Source organism: Polypterus senegalus, chromosome 15 (genome assembly GCF_016835505.1).
Source record: "Polypterus senegalus isolate Bchr_013 chromosome 15, ASM1683550v1, whole genome shotgun sequence".
NCBI classification, from domain to species: domain Eukaryota; kingdom Metazoa; phylum Chordata; class Cladistia; order Polypteriformes; family Polypteridae; genus Polypterus; species Polypterus senegalus.
In genome coordinates this window covers 115267204-115283239 of record NC_053168.1, presented here as the reverse complement: position 1 = coordinate 115283239, position 16036 = coordinate 115267204, and the positions used below count along the sequence as shown (strand labels likewise).

At 42.0% G+C, this 16036-nt stretch overlaps 1 protein-coding gene across 1 annotated transcript in view; it reads left to right on the top strand.

The window, feature by feature from the left end:
- The window catches only part of LOC120515521 (IQ motif and ankyrin repeat domain-containing protein 1-like), an 80425-nt gene that overhangs the window by 21540 nt on the left and 42849 nt on the right, over nucleotides 1-16036 (top strand). Inside the window, exon 4 of the mRNA XM_039736581.1 lies at nucleotides 12441-12574. Within this exon, the coding sequence (XP_039592515.1) occupies nucleotides 12441-12574 (134 nt within the window). The remainder of the gene's footprint in view (nucleotides 1-12440; nucleotides 12575-16036) is intronic.

Below are 16036 nucleotides of genomic sequence, written 5' to 3'. Positions count from 1 at the left end.
GCAAGAGAACAGGACACGCTGTCCAATCCCGTGCCTGTATCGAGGAGGGACTTTTGGCTGGCCTTCTCGCTCTCCTCTCACTCGAGAGCGTCTTTCCAGGCAGCTTTGTTGCTGCTGCGGCTTCCGCAGCCACAGCCTCTCCGTCTCGGCAGCCCCTTTCCTGGGCTCTGCGTCGGCGAGCCGCCCCCCAAAAACAAAGTCCTTCAATGGACCCCCAATGGTCCATACAGCACTTCATTGCTGTGGGGTTGGGTGCATGCCGCCCCTGCGGCACGTGGGTGGGCTCCCCTGTTGTGCCGGGCCCTTCACAGAAATATTTATCACTGCAGGTCCCCACCTTGTCCCAGGTGGAGCATCCTGCCGACTACGCCAGATGTAAAAGGCGCTATATAGTGCCCGACCCGACACAGATTGGACACTGGAGGCACCCGACTCTGGCCGATGAGTGGTGGTCACTGGCTCCTTTTATAGGTCACCTGGAAGTGCTCCAGGTGTTTGATCACCAAGATCTGGCGGCACTTCCAGGTGTGATGAAGGTGCTGTCCATATGGGCTCGGGAGTCCCAAACACAGCACCCCCTGGCGGTACGTGCGGGACCAAACAGGGCTGCCCCCAACTCCAATTCCCAGGGAGCCCTGTGGGAAACTGAGGCACTTCACCATGCCAGGGGGGCGGCCATCTATCGTCCAGGGGGAGGTATTGCACTGTCCAGGGCTGCTCCCCCTGAATACAGTGTGCAGGGGCGTCCCGACTGGGCATGGATGCCAGGCGCCTGTCACAGTGCCCCCCTCTTCGATGAGACCCGTCGGGATTATCGACACGTCCCGCGAGGGCTGGTTTTCTCCCAGATGGGGAGACGGCGTCATCCGGCTTGCGGACCTGACCTGTGGAGACAAAATTGGAAAACCGGGAGGGGCCGTCCCGACGTCCGTGCCCTTTGGACGTCCTCCAGGAACAGGCCCTCCAACCATGTCCACAGCGGCCGCATTCGTAGCAACGCCGCTCCCCCTTACTCCAAACCCTGCGGGTGTGGAAGCAGGCAGGGAATCCCTGCCTTGACGGCAGCTCAGCAGAGCGCTCTCTGTGTCTCCGCCCCTTCGCAGCGCAGCCCTTCACTGCCTTTGAGGAAACAGGCTCGCGCTGCGCACTGTTAGGAGTCCCCGCCTTTTCACGAGTTCTCCTCTTCCTCTGGGGTGCGCTGACGGTCTGAGACCCCTTATGGGAAAAACGGGGACCCCGTGCCGTCCGCACCCCTTTGGCCACTCGCGAGACGGACATCGGTGGCTGTGGGAGGTTTGTCTGACAACTGCTGTCATTCAGCTGCCTCCCCTCCCTCACCTCCTCCGTATCAGTCTCCGTGGCCGCGTCTCTTGTAGGAGGCGGAGTTGCCTGGCAAGCTGTGTTAATCACGGCGCCCTCCGCCCTCCGCCCTCCGCCCCCCTCCTTCCACAGAACAGGCCTCGCTTACCTGTGCTGCTGCGTTGGTCGGACTGAAAGAATCAGCCCCGCGCCGCTTCACCCACTGCAGGATGTCTCCAATCGGCGCGCCGAACTTATTCTCCAGCCCTTCCTTCGCCTCTTGCAGGGCCTGGAACACCTGAAAAAGGGACTGCAGGGGTAGGACGATAGCCTCCACACCCCGTGCAGCCTGACACAGGTCAGTTTCTCTGGTCCGGCGTTCCGCCCAGTGGCTCATCTGGGTGTCTCTCGGGTTCGGAGTGGAGATTCGCCGTCCCCGTCTCGGCGCTTGTCTCAACGGGGAATCGGCGCGCGTCTCCCACCCCCTTACCAACCAAGGGAAGGCTTTTCTGCTCCTCCGCTGGAGCCACTGTGCTGGGGAGATCGTCCGGGCTTCTGTCCTTCACAGGGTCCCCGAGGCCGAAGAAGGTACTCAGGTCGACCTCGCTCTCCCCGGGGCTCACTCCACCGACCCACCATGGAAGCCCATCCTCCGGCCACCAACGGGTATCTCGCCCCTCGGCGTCTAGGAGGCAGGTAGACGAAAAGACAGAGTAACATTCCTGTAATCCGCTACCTACCTCCAGCTGCAACCCGCGGTGCTGGCCACCGTGGCGGCGGCAGCGGACGGCTGACTTTTGCGCCCTCCTGGACCGTTTCTTCCCCATCAGCGCAGCGTCCCTTGAGGCTTCAGGGCAAAGGGATTCCTTGCCGCAAGTGCGCGCTTCGGGATCACGCCTTCTGCGATGCTGTGCTGTGGACGTGCCTCGTGCTACTGTGTCGGGTCCTTACCCAATTTTACTGCAGGTTCCGACCCAAACAGACGGACCGGAATCCTGCCGGTTACGCCACTGTGAAGTATAGCGGCCCGGACACACACAGACGGACACCATTTTAATCATCACCCACGTTTATTTACACAATGCTATACAAAAGTCAAGTGTACCGCCACCAAACCCCCAGCTCCCCAAAATCCACAAACACAGTCCTCTTCACACAAATACTCAGGCCTCTCTTCGCCTCCTCTGCCTCGACCTTGTCCTCCTCCTCACCCGACTCCAGCCTTGATTGCAGGGCGGCGGCTCCTTAAGTAGGTGGCTGATTGGTGACCACACCCAGCCACCTGCCACAATTATATTATATTATATTAGCTGTGCAAGCCTGTGCTGTAAAAAGACTGGGGTCCTAGAAATTATTGAAATTGTCAGAAAAAAAATTGAAATGTAGAGATGTCAGGTTATTGAAAGGATCTACTCTGGGCATCTCTCTCCTAGAAGGATTCGTTTTGCCAACGTGCTTGCCTTGCTTGTGCATTAGCGGTGGGAGGAAAAGTTAAAGGGATAACGTTTTACCGATGTTGGCGGCTAAACGAATTTTGTCTTTGTTCCGGGGTTTCATTTTGCTGACATGCTGGTTTCACTTGTGTTATTAGCAGCTAAGCGAGTTTTCTGTTTCCTCATGGGGCGGAGCCCTTACCCCGACTCCACCTCTCACTTCCGGGCCGGATAGACACACACATTTCCACGTGTATACATTTCTATATAAGATTATATTATACCAGTAATGGCGCACTACATGATAACGTGCAGTGAATACACTTGACTTGAGCATTCATAGTTTTCATCCTCTTTCTTTGTATGTTTACCGTTCATTTGCTCAGAAGTTGATGCGCTTGCTGCTTCCTGAGCAGCTCTTCTTTTCTCCACCCTAGCGGCCCGCTTCTTCTTCCTTTCGCCAGCATCTTTTCGCATTAAAACTGATTAAGTCAGTGTTTGTGTTGCAATTACTTGTACGTTTTCTTTCCCTTTTCCGCTTAAGCTGGCACTTAAGTCATCAATCTGCCACAAGAATGATTTAAGATATAAAGAGGTACGGAATGAGAGCGGCGCCCATACGCATGCATTGTACAGCCACCCTGCTGGCTGCTGCTAAGAGCTGATTCTACAATAAAATAAAATAAGAATAAAAAGAGGAATAACTTGGAGGTCAATCATCACCCCGAAAACAGATAGTAGATGTCACGTAGTATATGTGTACCAAGTTTCAGGTCAATAGTTGAAACAGTTTGCGAGTTACTGGTGATTTAAAATCCTGGACAGACAGACAAACAGCCATGGTAGCATAATATATGTATAGATTACACTAAATGTATAAAGCCCATGGTGTAAAAAGCCCAGGCTCCTAGAAATTATTGAAATCATCAGAAAAAAAATTGAAATGCAGAATCGACGGTTTTGTTTGGCGGACAAACTCACCCCTGTTGTCTATCAACAGGTAAGCAAATTTGTCTCTGACTTATTACCTTGGTTCCGCCTTGTCAGCTCTTTGAGCTTCATTGCTGTAGCCTCTCACTTCTGGGCCGGACAAACACACACACACACAGTTCCACGCGTAAACATTTATATTTAAGATTATATTCCAACATATTTAAAGATATTTACTTTAAATTACCCAAGGATGAGTAAGTAATGAGTGTATGTGAATGTGCCCCGTGGTGGACTGGCATTTCTTTTTTAGGGCTGGTTCCTATCTTGCACCTGATGTTGCCAGGTGAGGCCCTGGGCTCCCAGTGAGCTAGTAATGGAGGCAGTGTATCCCAAAAAGGGACATTCCTTTGATTTATGATGAGAATTGGGTTTTAGAGCAGGCATAATGTTTAGTATGATTGCACTTTAAACCACACTTCCAGCTCCAGTTTATTGTATGTCCCTGAGTAGGTCACTTCACCCACAGTGCTTTAGTTGTACACAATGCACAAGTAAAAAACTTGTACATCATGTTGCTTTCCGCAAACACATCTGTCAAATATCATGAATTATTTCATTGCAGCCTCACCACCCTGAATAAGACAGATTATAACAAAACAATCAAGCTGGCATGCATTTCCAAGGGCTTGAATGTGGCATGCAGAAACTAATTCCTATATGTGTGCCTGGACTTGTAAACTGGAGTGAAGAGTGCACATTTGGTCTTCCTGTACTTTGTGCTTAAAGTAAAATAAAAAAATTTAAAAAAGAATGAAAAAATTAACAGATTTGTGAGGTTTATACCCAAAATTTGGAGCTGATTAATAATAGAATATCCCAAAAGATAAGCAAATAAAGTGTAATGTAAAATAATATGTAAAAACAGTGTACTCTTGACTGTGTGAATTGAGGCTATACAGTAATATGTTTGCTGTTTTGTTGCTAATAGATATTCAATAGAAAAAAGGAACTCTCTTTTATAATTCGAACGTGACATGAATCAATCAGTTTCCTTTCTTGTTCTCCTGCAAACGCATTCTTCTTCACTGAGGTGGCACTTTTTGGGTCATTAGATCCAGCAGGCATGGGTGGGCCGTGTTATCTAATGTGAGATGATTGTACATAGGTGGAGCTGCAGTCACTCATTCATTCAAAACAAAAGCAGTTATGCTGGATCATTTTTGTAATTATTGAGGTTATTCAGGCTTGTCTAATTGTTTTACTTGGTATGATATCATCTGATAGTAACTGGGCACACTTGTTACAATGCTAACATGCCTTATATAATTAAAATGATTCTACAAATAATATTTGATGCTTCTTGGAAATTTTTGAAATTGCTGGGAAAAGATGTCGTTTTTCCTGTCACCATCTCTTTACAGAAGTATGCTTTTCTGTTTTGGAGTATGCTGAATGTGTTCAGATGGTCCTCACTGGATGTTTCTTTATTTACTAGGTGAGTCATCCCACATTGCCCAGGTGCAAAAATATAAAGCAGGAAACGCAAAAAGGGAAAACTCACTGTAACCCTGAGCCATCCCTGTTGCCTCCTTGGTAGATGAAATTTATATGTCAAAACCTGACTTGTGGTGAGAATTACCTGGGGCTGAATTGCAAGTCTATGGTTTGTAAATCAAAGCTGTGGATTAAGAACAAACAAACAAACACTGTACTTTATAGACAGATTTCAGAATGTATTCACACATACTATATGGCCAAAAGTATGTGGACGCCCCCTCATAATACTGAATTAAGATTCTTCAGCTGCCCCCATTGTTAACAGGTGTATAAAATCAGCACATAACCATGCAATCTTCATTGAAAAGCATTGGCAGTAGAATAGGCTGCACTGAAGTACACAGTCACTTTAAACTTGGCACACTAATAGGATGCCACCTGTGCCACAAGTTCATCTAACATTTCTGCTCTGGTCAACTGTAAGTGCTGTTATTGTAAATTGGAAGTGTCAAGGAGCAACAACACCTCAGTCACGAAGTGGTAGGCCACGCAAAATCACAGAGCAGGGCCACCATGTGCTGATGTGCATAGCGTGTACAAATCAGCTATTCTCTGTTGCACTGCTCGTGGCCGAGTTAGAAACTTCCTCTGCAAGCAACATCAGCATAAGAACTATGTGTCAGGAGCTTCAAAGAAAAAGGTTTTGATGGCTGAGCAGCTGCACAAAAGCCGAATAGCAATATGCACAATGTCAAGTACCAGCAATAGTGGTGTAAAGTACAACACCATTGGACTCTGGAGCAGTGGAAACATGTTTTCTGGAACAATGAATCACATGTCACTATCTTCCTGGGTCTTCAACCAGTAAACCCACTTTCATTCAGACAGTGACAAATGGTGCAATTTGAAACTGTCATACCTTTATCTTGGAGGCGAGCCTGAATCTTGTCTTGATGTTTCTTTTGGTTGTTTCTCCACCATTGAAAGCAGTGCACACTTCCCACCAGTCCCCCGTGACTCCCCAACTAAATCCCCTTGCAGAACACTTTCACCAATCACAGAAATTATTGAGTTATTAATCCATCACTTCTGAAAAGCAAACAGCTTGGCAGTGTGGGTTTGCATTTCTTTTTAAATGGAATCTTTCAGACCTTCTCCCATTCACTTCCACCTTCATGCCCCATCTTCTCTGACAAGTGCCCTTAGCAAGTTGGTAGCCTTTAAAAGGGTTGTAAATTGCATTTCTGAGTTAGTTGCCATCAGGTGGAAAAGACAGCATACATTTTTTTTTAAATTGAAATTGAAATTGTATTTATTTACAAACAGTGACATAAGACATATATGAATAGTGCCAAGCGTTCTTTGGGATAATATAAAATATTTTCACATAGCGCTGTGCGTTTCTTCTCCCTTGCCCAGCAGAGTGAAGAGAAAACAAAGAGATTAAATATTCACAGTGGATTAGACGGAAGGAATGTCTGTGTTTCTTACCTTAAACACACTCTTGGCTCTATGAGACTATAACTGATATATACATGAATAATAAAAACTCCCATGAAGAAAATTCCCAAACCTTTTCTTGTAAAGCAATGTGATTTCCAGTACTGACTATCAGTGTTAAAGAAGATGTCCTCAACTACACTAGTCTGAAAACCCAAAAATGATGAAAATACCATATACTGTATATAATAGAGTAGCGAACCCTGACTTTTGGGGGGGTGACAAGGTTGCAAACACTTTTGCAAAGCAATTGTGCCACTACACTTGTAGAATGAGGAATAGATGGAAATAGGACAACAACATGGCCCCACCACCCAAATATTAACATACACATTAGAATATGTTAAGAGAAATGAAAGATATCACACACCAACTATATATGCAACTATCTACAAACTCAGCAACAAAAAACAATCAACATATAGAATGTATGTCCCTGACCAAAAGTCTTTACTGTGTGACTGGCGGTACAGACCAGAAAGGATTTAGAAAGAGTATTCTGGCTCCAACTGTGTGACCCCGTTTAACATAGAATAAAAAAAAAATTGTGGGTATGCTGGCACAACTAAAAGGATGGCCAGCAGTGGCCCAAGGGTTTAACTTCTCCATGTGGAGTCACGTGGTATCACTCAGGCACTCCATCCTCCATGAAGGTCTGATCAAAATGAGATCCCATCTTCCAGGAAACCTTTGCTTTTATAGATTCAAATCAGAAGGGTCAGTGCTTCCTCTGGGCATTGGAGGTTTGGTCAGTTGACCTCTCTGGGTGTCTTCTCGGAACAACAGGCAAAGTAGAGGGTACTGTGAGCGAAAGTGTGCCCTCTTCATTACCTTAACAGAGCCCAGAAGATGGTCCCCTGGCACACATGCATGACGACTGTAAATGGTGGTTATGGATCCGGTTGTGCAACAATTACTTGCCAAAAAGATGTTTGGAAATAGTCTCCCTTCTTAAACTGCTTCCTGAAACATGAATCACGTGATCCAGTCCTACTACCAGGGCCCAGAAGAATCTTCTCAGACCCCCTGTTTTTCCACAAAGTGCAACCAAAGACAGGAATGGAAAAAATGCCTAAAAATACTGTCCTTGTATCGGTGCCAATCCAACTTTGCTGTGATAGCAGGTTCAAAATGGGTTTCTTGCTGTCATCTATGATCAAGTGTGAGGAAAACTGAAAAAGTCAAAAGTTCCAGCATATCCTTCTCTTCTGATTTTATATGTACAGTGCCTACAAAGCCCCTTGCACTCTAGTGTTTAAATCCACAGATCCCATATTTACCACCCAGGATCTGTGCTGTCAGTACTGTTGATAACACATACTGTATCTAACATTAAACAGGTCATACGAAACAGAAGGAAACCCCCACATATGGCAATGCTACAGTAGTACATACAAATAATAATGAACCCTTACTGTACATCACATTCATCTAGAGAAAGCTGCAGTGTCCTATGATTGATATTCAGAAATATGCCCTCTCTGAAAAATTCTCTAGTATGTTAATAGTAAGAAACTTTATTTCTGATCCACTAAATGGTTAGCAAAATGAACTATGGAAAATGACAAATATCACAATTGTCTCAATCAACTGATCAGTCTTTGTTTTTTGTAGTGTCTTTCACAACCTAAATATGCACTGTATGAAATGCTGCCTGATTTTTTTATTTTATTAAATTGTGTCCTCTACTAATGCACCAATGCATAAAAATAATTGCTTTAGTACCCAGATCTTTGAATTAGATATCCACAGTGAGCAATGGCCCAAGGACATGGAGTGAGGACCAAGATGTTGTTTCAGATCATTTGTATCATTGAGGATGTGGATTCAGTGTGGTGTGAGCAGACCAAGCTGAGGAATACCTTATGGAGACACCTTGTCTGCAACACTGAGTTCAGTATGGTGTCCATTGTGCTGCAAAGTCATAGAGGAGCTACTAGACTAACTGTAGAAGTCAACTCTTAAAAATAAAGGTCCCAAGATGGTTCTTTACAAGCTATTTTTTGTTCCTAAAAGAACCATCCACAAGAAGTTTCCAGGAAGAACCTTTGTTTCTTTAGATCTGTAACAGCCTCTGTACTGTATATAACCAGGAAGAGATAATAACAGATTTGTGAAATATGAATGTGTTCTTCATTTTAACCAACTCTTGCTGCATATAATAACACCGGCTAATTTGAGGTTTTCTTGGGTCCTGCTGTGTAGCTTACTATACTCTACATTAAAGATTTCTGATTTGTCCACAGAACCTTTTCAAAGCCCAAAGAACCAAATTAATATGCTAAGAACTATTCCCAGAATGAAATGGTTCTTTGTTAAGCATTGGTACTGTGTGGAACCACACAACCCAACAAAGTGCTGTTTTCAAACTGCTTTTTTTAAGTGTGTCCAAAAAATGGTAGGAACTGAAGCTTTTCATGCTACGCAAGCAGATGAGACAGTGGTAGAAGTGTTTACATTATGAAGGGAACATGTGATGTTAATCCTATTTGTGACACTTGAATAGTTTATTCATCAGAAGCACAGGAGCAAAGAGCAAAGTTTGCAAATGTTATAGATATGTGGAGCAAATTTCAAAAAATGTGTAAGTGGACCCTAAGACCAAAACTGGCACACTATGCTGAATTAAATAGTTAATTCTGCTCCAAAGTTTTAGTATTTTTTTATACTTTTTTTCTTTATCTTTAGTCAATTGTGTTACATTGAAGATCCTTTCATTGTATCTTACAGTTCTTATAGTGGCACTTGTACTCCCCCTAGTGGACAAACCTGAAAACAAAATGAAAAGTTTACGTTAGAATTGTTTGACCAATTTTCAATACAACTAATCTTGTCCAATTGCATAGCCCAACACTAATACATAAATTAAGCAATAACATTATGATACATCCTTCTTGCAACTGTACTTTGGCCAGTAGAAGACTGGACGGTGTTAACAGTTGTAGATATTCTACGGGATATTGTAAGTTGATGTTTTCATCTTCCACACCATCACCACCAACTTTTTCACCATAGTCTATTGATACGCATTTATGTTAATTTGTTTGACTTCATCGTTTCTCAGTGCTAGGATTGCCTGTGTATTCTTTTCTTCTGTTGATAACCCTTCAGGATAAAATTCTTCAATAAGATTTGGACATAATAAGTCTTCTTTTATTGGCAACCTAAAGTGAGGAAAATGTAAAAATTTATAAGAGCTGAGCGCGCAAGAACTGTGTCTGACAAAAGTATTCACACAAATGAGATGTGAGAGGACCGTGGCCATTAACCCGAAATGGTTGAGAGAAGGGCGGGACCCCCTCTACCAACTTGAAAAAATCTCTTTGCAATAGTCTGGTCTCATCTCAAGATTTTCTTTTATAATAGAGAGATGATCTGTTTTTACATTTCTGGCTGATGCCCTCCTCCAAGATGGCTTACAATATCTGAGATACAATTAGTTATGTTTTCTTTTTCCAAATTGGAGCACAGGTCGGTGAAGTGACTTGCTAATCGTCACAAAGTATCACTGGTAGAATTTGAACCCACAACCACAATGTTTTGAAGTCCAAAGCTTTGACTATTATGCCACACTTTTATTCTGACATTCATATGTAGTAAACAAACAAACTTGTTTTTAATATCTTAAATAATGTATATTGCAAGCATCGCTGTAATGTCAAAGTCCATAATATTGGTCTTGAATGAAATACATTTACTTTTTACTTTCTCGATTACGAAAAGTATTGTATTCATCCAAACATTCGACCTTGAGATTTTGATGAATCTCGATGTTTTAGACCTCCCTGAGTCCAAAAATACCATTTTTGGAATTATGTCTGTGTGTGTGTGTGTTTAAACACGATAACTTGAGTGCGCTTTCACTTAGGTCAACCAAATTTTGCATTCAAGTATTAGGTACAAAACGTAGATTTCTATCAACTTTTGAGCTATTTCCACTAATTGGAAGTGGTACTTTTTTATTCATGCAGCTGCAGAGTCCGATTTATTTAACTTTACTTTTATAATAATTGTTCAATATATTATTAATTTGATTTGATTTGTTGTTGATGGTTCTTTAATGTACATAATATGAAAATATAATCATTGTCTTTTGGTTTACTCCTCAACGATCCATCCCCATATCTGAGTATATGAGAAAGTCTAGGGGAGACCAGTCCTGATTTTTTCATTCATTTATTTCTGAGAACAAAAGGCATAAGGCAGGAAGCTATTCTGGATGGGACGATACTCCTGTGTTCAATTCAGGTTGAAATTCCTCAAAGTAGATTAGCAACTAGAAGAAATATTCCTAGCTACTGCTACCATTTATTTAAATAAGATCACTCAACCTGTGAACCATTTTTTCCTAGTGAGATTTTTTTTGGTTCTTTATTTTGTCTTATACAATTTCTTGTATTAGGAATTTGTTAGTTTTTGCATACCCCTTGGGGTCAGGGTCAGCCATTGTAAGGTACCCCTGGAGCAATTGTAGTTTAAGGACCTTGCTCAAGGGCCCAGAAGAGTAGGATCTCTTTTGTCAGTGACAGGGATTTGAACTGGCAACTTTCTGGATACCAGCACAGATCCTTAGTCTCAGAGACACCACTCCACCCAGTTGTTTGCATGAATCCTTCTAAACCAGGGCCCTCAGTCTCTGATCCCTTTCGACCACTGTGCCTGCCTGTTTTCATTCCAGCCACTTTCTTAATCATTTAATAAACTTCTCCCTAAATCATAATTGTTTTTTTTTTACTGTTTTCCCCTTAATTGGCAGCTAAAATATAAAGACATGCAAAGTAAGCCAACAGACGACCAGCTAACTTGGGGGTCTCCTGGAGAGCGACACCATTTTAAAACTCAAACCAGTCTCTCATGTACCTGTTTTTTGTTAATTCTATGGCTTGTTTCTGCTCTCATTCTCCCACATTAGTCATTTTCAACACTATTTCCACTTTCCAAAAGCTTTGTGGACTACAGCAGAACAATATTTCTCAGAAATTCAATTATTTCTTCTTGGATATTTTATTGAGCGAGAGTAAGAAAGTGTATAAAGACATGGGTGTAAATGGGACCAATGAGTAAGTTAGCCTGGTCCTCTGTAGTTCACTTTGCATCTCATTACTGTTTGACTGCTGGGTAAAGAACAAAACTGTTAAAATTACTGACTGTTAAAATTAAAATGCAAATCAAATGGCATTCACTGCAGTCACTGCAGACCTCCAGTGTTTGACTCCCCTGCTCCAAACCATACATAGAATTTTTAGGTGAAGACTTTTTCTTTATAAAAAGTTAGACATAAATTTAAGTAAGGAATTCATGGTATAAAGCATAAATAGTGTTCACAATATTCCATGCAGCACCCAATTCTATTCTCTTAATTTATAAATTGCCAAAATGGTAGGGCAGTAGAAAGTGCTGATAACTCTCAGCACCAGCAGTCTGGGATCAGATCTCGGCTTGGTTGCAGGTTCTCCTTTATATTAATGAGGGTCTCCTGATTTTACAAAATATGCTTGCCAGGCTCATTATGGCCCTACGTTTGCCCAGTATGACAGACTGTGTCCAGTGATGGCATAGCACCTCCATCCTGGTTTGGTTCCTCCCTTGCCTTCTGTGATGCCAGGATAGGCTCTGGTGTCCCACAACCTGAAGTGTGTAAGCAGAGTTAAAAAAACAGATACATAAATTAATAAAACTATTTTTTTTTGTCTTGCCAACAGACAATCAGCAGCAGATATGTATATCTCATCAAGTAATGTGATTCTGTGGACTTTACTTTCTGTTCTTTTATTTCAGAAGAAAGCCTTGAAGATAAGGCAGCACTCATAATTCAGTGTGCATTTCGGCAACATCTGGCTCGAAAGGAACTGGCAAACAGGAGAAAAAAGAAGCAGGAATACAAGGAGATAATGGACCGTCTCCAGAAAGAGGTCAGATTATATGTAAAATGAACTGGGAGAGCAGTGGCCTGGAGCTGGGCTCTACAAATGCAGGGTACAAGACCAGAATACACAGTAGACTGTATTAGGGCATGATGGGCCTTTGAGCCGCCCACAAATATAGAAACGTTGAACAGTGAAGTGAAAGCCGTAGCTTTTATCAACAAACACACACCATTTATTTTCCTGTGGGAAACTGAGGGCCTAATCCAGTAGTAGTGACAAACTAATACAAAATTAAATAAAATCATGTCTGCCCAGTATATTAAAGTTCAGTTTGACATATATACAAATATTGGCCCAATCTTTAGATTTCAGTCTGTCAGATAGTGTAGTATTTATACTCATTGCAGAGCCTTTCACAGTAGTCTTTGGAGTTATTTCAGACAATTCTGACTATTTGTTGATAAGCTGACCATTGTTTACTACACTAAATTGTGAGTGTGTCAACTATCATCCATACATCCATCCATTCCTTCTACCCTTTCTTTTTTAAACCTGCTTATCCTGAGTAGGGTTGAGGGGAAGCTGGAGCATATCCCAGCAAGCATAGGGTGTAAGGCAGGAACGATCTCGAGACAGGATGTCAGTCCATTGCAGCGAGGTGCATCAAATAATTCTGCTCATTTAGAGAAATGTTAAACCACCTTTCATAATGTGATGAGAAGATTAATGAGCTCCTGCCTCTGTCTCTGTGAAAGTCCTGTTTTGGTTGTATAACAGACTGGGCTTTTTTTTTTTATTACTAATTTGTTCTCTGTTCTGGGGGAAGGGGGTCAGGCTATGTCCACACTACTTTAAACAAAAACAATCTCCATCGACAATAGCATTATCACATTGTTTCTAAACGTATCGCTATTCTCTCTGAAATGAATGAAAAGCATTTAACATAGATGTTTGCTTACCTAGGCATGAACACATTGGCGGAAAAGTCCTTAAAGGGATGGTAACACCACCGGCTACTGGATTTATCACAAAACTGTAACAACTGCTACATTTATTTGACATTCCCACAAGTAGTGCAGCATTCAAACTGTACAAAATGCAACTTAAAACCAAACAGCGAAGCAACTCTTCACTATCCACTATTTGGGAATAGGATTTACTTTTGCTCAAGGGTGACCAATCAGGAATGAGATGCTGGATGAACAGGATCCAGTCAGAGAAGAGATACATAATAAGCACAAACAAATCAGAGCAAATTAGTCTGCTTATTTAAAAAATCTTCATTTTCACCTGTCCAAGTTGCAATGCTGAGTCTGCATTTTTAGAAGTATTTGGTTCTGGAAAGCATTTTCAAAGGTCTCTGTTTTTGAGGATTAAAAACACTTGGATATTGTAGATGAAACACAAAAACCAAGGATAATGTCCGTGTTTTTAAATGAAAACCTAGCAGTGTGGATGTAGACTTAGTGCAGGTTATAATTACAAATCTTAACTGTGTCTGTCATATATGCAATGGATTGAAGTTCTGATTGAACAGACTTTTTACATCCTGTAATTTTATTACCCTGAAACATATACTTTATTGCCATAATGTAAAACTTATCCAGTAATACAGAGATTTGGAATAAATTAAACTTAATTTAAAGCAATTTTCCTTTGACCACTGATTATGGTAAGTAATAGTACAAGTGCAGTGATCAAGAAATTTAGTAATCATCAATCAGTTTTAGGTTATTACTGTGCCATTTTACAAAGTAACAGGAGTTGAAAGTGAAAATGTCATAAATTCAGTATAATTGCAATCATTAGTCAATTTTTTGTATTTGTTCTTATTTAACAAAGCAGTTTATATTAAGCAAAGTGTTTGAAAGGCATGTAAGATTACAAGTATGACACAAGTAATGAAGAGAATAAAAGTAAAGTGGGAACAGTCATTAACCAGCCCTTCAGCTTCTGAAGGTGACACAAATCTAAATGACCTTTCTCACACATGCAAATCCTTTTTCTGTTTTGAATACTGAGGCTGACGAGCACAAAACAAGGCCGGGCATGGAAAGTTCAGCAACATTCAGGCAAAACCAAGAAATAAACTAATATTGCAAAGCAAAGGTCTGTGAAAGAGAATCAAACTAAATCATTTTTAGTAATTTTTAAGATACTGTGACCAGTAGGAGGTGCCCTGAACCCCAGACTCGGACACAAGTGCACAGACATATTTAAGGGTTTAAATAAAGTATTTTTATTATACAAAATGACCTTTTGCAGGGTCATCTTTAAAACTCCAGTTTCATAAGCACAATGCCAAAACACACATTCAGTTCTCTCCCTCCACACTCCAGCAGGCAAACCTTGGTGTCCCGTACCTCCTGATTCCAACTCCCTGAGTGAGGCGAGACACCCATTTTTTGTTGGACACTCGAGCATGCCTGGTGCCATAGTATTGCATGACGGAAGCACCTTTGGGCCACACATACGTTTCCTAAGATCAAAGGACCCTGACTGAATTGCCCTTCTGTACTACAAATCCCATGCAGCTCTGGGGGTATCCAAACTGGGACTTGGTCACAGGATCACTGCCACTTCTTAATGAGGGGGATGGATTGTCTTATCTATTAATTGTTTCTCCTCCCTGGGATAGCAATGTAGGGTTGCTCCATCTTTCATTCATTCCATTACAGCCTCCTGGCCGGGTAGGGAATTATCAGTCAGGATGCCAGTCCATCCACTTCTACACTTACAATATATATATTTTTTTTGTATTGATTTAGTTTTGAAGACACAAACTCAAACAGAATGTGTCTGTTGCTTGTCACATCAGCACTGTTCTATACAAGAGACATACAGTGCCCACTATAATGTTTGAGACATAGACAAATTTTTCCTTGATTTCTTCCTCTACTCCACAGTTTAAAATTACAAATCAAACAATTCCGACATTGTGATTAAAGTGCCCATCACATACTTTTCATTTAAGGATATTTGTATACATTTTGGTCACAGCATGTAGAAATGACAACACTTTTTCTACATGGTCCCCTCATTTCAGTGCACCATAATGTTTGGGACACAGAAATGGTATGTCTTTAAGCAGACATATTTAAGACTTTGTCACATATCCCTTGTAAGTAGTAAGTGCTTGAAGTCTGCAAGTCATGGACATCACCAGGTGCTGAGTATCCTTCTTGCTTTGGTGGCTTGTCCCCTTACATTTTCTCTTCAGCATATGGAAGGCCGGCTCAATCGGATTTAAATCAGGCATCTGGTTTGGTCATTCAAGAATTTTCCATTTATCTCGCTTTGAAAAATTCCTGTTTTGCCTTAGCAGTATGTTTGGAATCATCATCTTGCTGTAGGGTGAGGCATTTACTGGAAATTGAGATGTTTCTGAACACCTTAGAATTCATTGTGCTGATCCTGTCAGCAGTTCATTCATCAATGAAGAGAAGTGTGCCGTTACCTGTGGCAGCCATACTTGCCCAAGCTAGAACAACTCCCCACCATGTTTAC